At 44.9% G+C, this 4,063-nt stretch overlaps 1 protein-coding gene across 1 annotated transcript; it reads left to right on the forward strand.

Moving 5' to 3' along the window:
* Nucleotides 1-596: 596 nt before the first annotated feature.
* On the forward strand, nucleotides 597-1,517 carry LOC108802520 (olfactory receptor 2D3-like). The gene has a single exon (XM_018574381.1). The coding sequence runs from the start codon at nucleotides 597-599 to the stop codon at nucleotides 1,515-1,517; it is 921 nt and encodes a 306-aa protein (XP_018429883.1).
* The last annotated feature ends 2,546 nt before the right edge of the window (nucleotides 1,518-4,063 follow it).

Below are 4,063 nucleotides of genomic sequence, written 5' to 3' on the forward strand. Positions count from 1 at the left end.
TACTACTTGATTATGCTAATGGGGAAGAAACTGTAATGCAATTGTATGCTATACTGATTGTGCATCATGTGCTATTTTATTGTTTTATTGTACTTTGGAAAATTAATAAAATACTTTGAAAGTTAAATATACATTGTTTCATTTTATGGATTGTCATACAGTGCTATGATGGTGGGTGCAAAATTTACATGAACTGATTTACTTTAATATATTGGTTAGAACAAAATGTTTGACAATAAAGTAACCTGTTTAATGGTATCCTACAAACCTTCTGTGCTTACCTCCCCTCATCCTGAGTTTTCATCTACATGGGATTACCGGCAGGGAGGTCTGTATGTGTCAGAGAATATTCTCCATAGGTCTATAGATTACACTCATTTCTCATAAATGCCTAAAACTTCAATTTTCAACACTAATGGCTTTCATCCAGAATTCTATTATGTAAGGTTTAAAGTTTCTCCTATTATCTATGTACCAGGCAATGAGAAATATTAGCATGATTGTTCTCACATGTTCATACACATCTACGTGATATCACATATGATGACTTTATATTAACCAAAAATATTTCTTCATCACAGCGTGGAGTAATTACTATGTACATCGGGAACCAAAGCACTGTCACAGAATTCATTCTTCTTGGACTCTCCTCGGATCCTTTAGTACAAATTGTTCTGTTCCACATTTTCCTTATAATCTACATGATAGCACTGTCCGGGAACATTCTCCTCATGGTGGCTGTGAGGACCGACAAGCGTCTGCACACCTCCATGTACATCTTCTTGTGTAGTCTGTCCTTCTTGGACATCTGCTTCACCTCCTCCATTGTACCCAACACTTTAGTAAATTTCCTGTTAGTGAAAAAGACTATTTCATTCAATGGCTGTGCCGTCCAGTTCTTCTTTTCACTGTTCTTGGGGGTGACTGAGTGTCTTCTTCTGGCATTCATGTCCTATGACCGTTACGTTGCCATTTGTAGTCCTCTACATTACAATATGATCATGACTATAAGGGTCTCTTTGATGATGATCAACATGTCATGGTTGGCTAGTTTCATCATTACATTTATTGATACATGTTTTACATTCACATTAACGTTCTGTGGCCCTACCACCATCAACCATTTTTTCTGTGAGCTCCCTCAGTTGCTTCAGCTTTCATGCAGTGACATCTCAGCAGTCAGCATCATAAAAGTGGTGACCGTGCCCATCTTGCTTTTCATTCCACTGTCACTGATCCTCATTTCATACATCCGAATCATCGCCACCATTGTCACGATACGTGCAGGAAAAAACAAAGCCTTCTCCACGTGTATTTCCCACCTTGTGGTGGTGGTCATTTTTTATGGGACGGCCATATTCATGTACACTAGACCTGAGCATTCAGTCACAGAGGACACAGACAAAAAGGTGGCAGTATTTTACACGGTGGTCACGCCGATGCTGAACCCCCTGATCTACAGCTTGAGAAACAAAGGTGTTCACAAAGCCATGAGGAGGCTGATAGGAGCCCAGTAGGATTTGCAGTTGATTAAGTCAGCTTGCTGGAGAGTGCAGGGCATGTAGCTTTGGGACTCGGCTCAATGTTCTAAGCTCAGGTTCTCCCACATTTTACAGCTAGGAGGGGTGATTTTTCACACCCCAAAGAAAACAAGAGGCTCTACCTCCAGCTGCATTGAAAGGAATTGGCAACACACAGCAGAAAAATGACCACCGACCTAACAAAGCTGCACAGGTTTATGGATCCATTCTTCTCACTACAATATTTATACCACGTCTTCTTTTCATGCAAATGTATTTTTTAGTGTGTTTCTTTTTTTTTTTTTTGTACAGAATTTGCTGAATAATTTAGAAGCAGAGAAAGTTTATTGTAGAACACACAGAATCATGGGGAGGGATTCAGGGAAAGATTCCAGCCCCTATGTGATAGTTTTTTTCTTGTGCTCTTCTTTTCAGAACAAGTGAACTATCTTCAACTCCTATACATTATTTGTAGGGATGCACCGATAACGGTATTTTGGTACCGAGTACGAGTACCGATACATTTTTTTCGGTACTCGCCCATACCAATTACTGAGTAACGGAAGTCCCATTCAGGAAGCCAGGTAATGACTCGCCACCTGGCTTCCTGATTAGCCGGGAAGCCGGGCAGCGTGTAAAGAGTCGCCACCCGGCTTCCCAATTAACAAGAAAGTCCCCTCTTACCTTAGTAAGTGCAGCCTGTCATCCCCCGGGGCCTCTCCAGCGAGAACGCGGCCTTCGTCCGATACCCAGCCGGAGCCGTCTGGCCGGCCAATCAGGAAGCCGGGCGCTGTGTAATGATGTGGCGCCCTGCTTTCTGATTGGCCGGGAGGCCGGCTCCATGCTCTCTTGTCATGAGATGACGAGGGAGCATGAAGCCAGGTTCCCGGCCAATCAGAAAGCAGAGCGTCGCGTCATTAGACGGCGCCCGGCTTCCTGATTGGACGCCCCTGCCTGGGTACCGGACGAAGGCCGCATTCTCGCTGGAGAGGCCCTGGGGGTGACAGGCTGAACCCTAATTATATGTACTGTACAAAAAGTAAAGCAAAAACATCCAAATCCAGTTTGGCTATTCACTCCGGCTCAGTACGGCTGCTTTCAGCTGTACGTTGGCATGTTCGGTCAGCCGAACATGCTCTGCGGTGCAGAAGGAGTTCGACTCAGGGGACCGAATGGCGGTGAGTGAATAGCCGAGTGCCGCCGAGCAGCATTCGGCTCGGCTATTTTGCTTGCTACCTCCGAGGTAGCGAGCAGAATAGAAAACAAAGTTAAAAAATTATTTAAAAAAGTGTTTAAAAAAAATAGGACAAATAAAAAAAAGTTAAGAAAATATTAAAAAGAAATTTAAAATATAAAACAGAGTGGGGTCCCCCTCCCAAACCATACCAGACCCTTTAGGTAGGAATTTTAGGAGGGACCACAATACAATTTTTTTTAAAAAGCGTGTTGGGTTTCCCCATAAAGTCATACCAGGCACTTAAGGTTTGGTAGGAATTTTAAGGAGGAACCCCACCGACAAAAATGGTCAAACAAAAACATGGGGTCCCCCCTGTAATTCCATACCAGACCCTTGATCTGAGCACAGGCCTGGCATACCAGACCACATGCCCTCGTGGTCCTAGAAAAGCACATTGTCCCCGTGCCAATGTGGACAAGGTCCTCCTCCCCACAAGCCCTGGGGTGTTGGTTGTGGGGGTGCAGGCTTATTCACATCAGAGTATCCCTTTAATAAAGGGGCGCCCAGATGCGACCCTCCCCCAATGTGAATGAGTAAGTGGTATTAGTGCTTATACCTCTACCCATTCACTAAAGGGTTAAATCAAATATAATAAAAAAACTTTTGGAAAAAACCTTTATTTGAAGGAAAAAAAAAACCAGAAGAAAGGCTTTTGACAAGTCCTTTAAAAACAAATAAAAATGGATCCACCGACATAATCCTAGGGTCAATCATGACATCCAGCGTTGTCCACGGCGATGAAGACTCAGCAAAAAAGAAAAAAAATACATTTTTTGAAAAATGCACGCCGACCCAATCGCACGCGATGAACTCCCGCCGCATAATGAAGCACCTGACAGATGCCGGCAAAATAGTAAACAATTTGGGCGGTGCCAGCGCTGAAATCACTGCTAGCTCCGCCCAACTGTTTACTATTGTCCGCCACCTGCCAGCGTCAGGCCAAAAAAACAACAACTGGGTGGTACTGGCCGTGACGTCATGGCCAGCTCCGCCCAGTTGTTGTTTAATGACAGATCAGCGTTCCCAGGTCATTCAGGGACCCTGATCTCTCATTACAACTGGGCGGAGCGATCCGTGGGAACGCAGCTGGCTCCGCCCAGCTGTCATTTGCATGGAGAAAGGTCAGCCCTTCGGCCGACCGTTCTCCGTGCTTTGATTGTCCCCCCTGGCTGAACCGCTCGGCTGCCTTCTGCGGCTGTACGGGTGTGACGATCTGGGATCAGGCCCAGAGTCCAGTGGCTGTAACAGCAGGCAAATTGGGGGTATAACAGGCCGGGTTGAGTACACAAGCAGACAATAGTAGTGG

The sequence above is a fragment of the Nanorana parkeri genome, unplaced genomic scaffold (assembly GCF_000935625.1).
Source record: "Nanorana parkeri isolate BGI_ZX_2015 unplaced genomic scaffold, ASM93562v1 scaffold2912, whole genome shotgun sequence".
NCBI lineage: Eukaryota > Metazoa > Chordata > Amphibia > Anura > Dicroglossidae > Nanorana > Nanorana parkeri.

What these genes read in the sequence shown, in the direction of transcription:
- LOC108802520 (XM_018574381.1), top strand. Translation starts at nt 597, where the DNA reads ATGTACATCGGGAACCAAAGCACTGTCACAGAATTCATTCTTCTTGGA.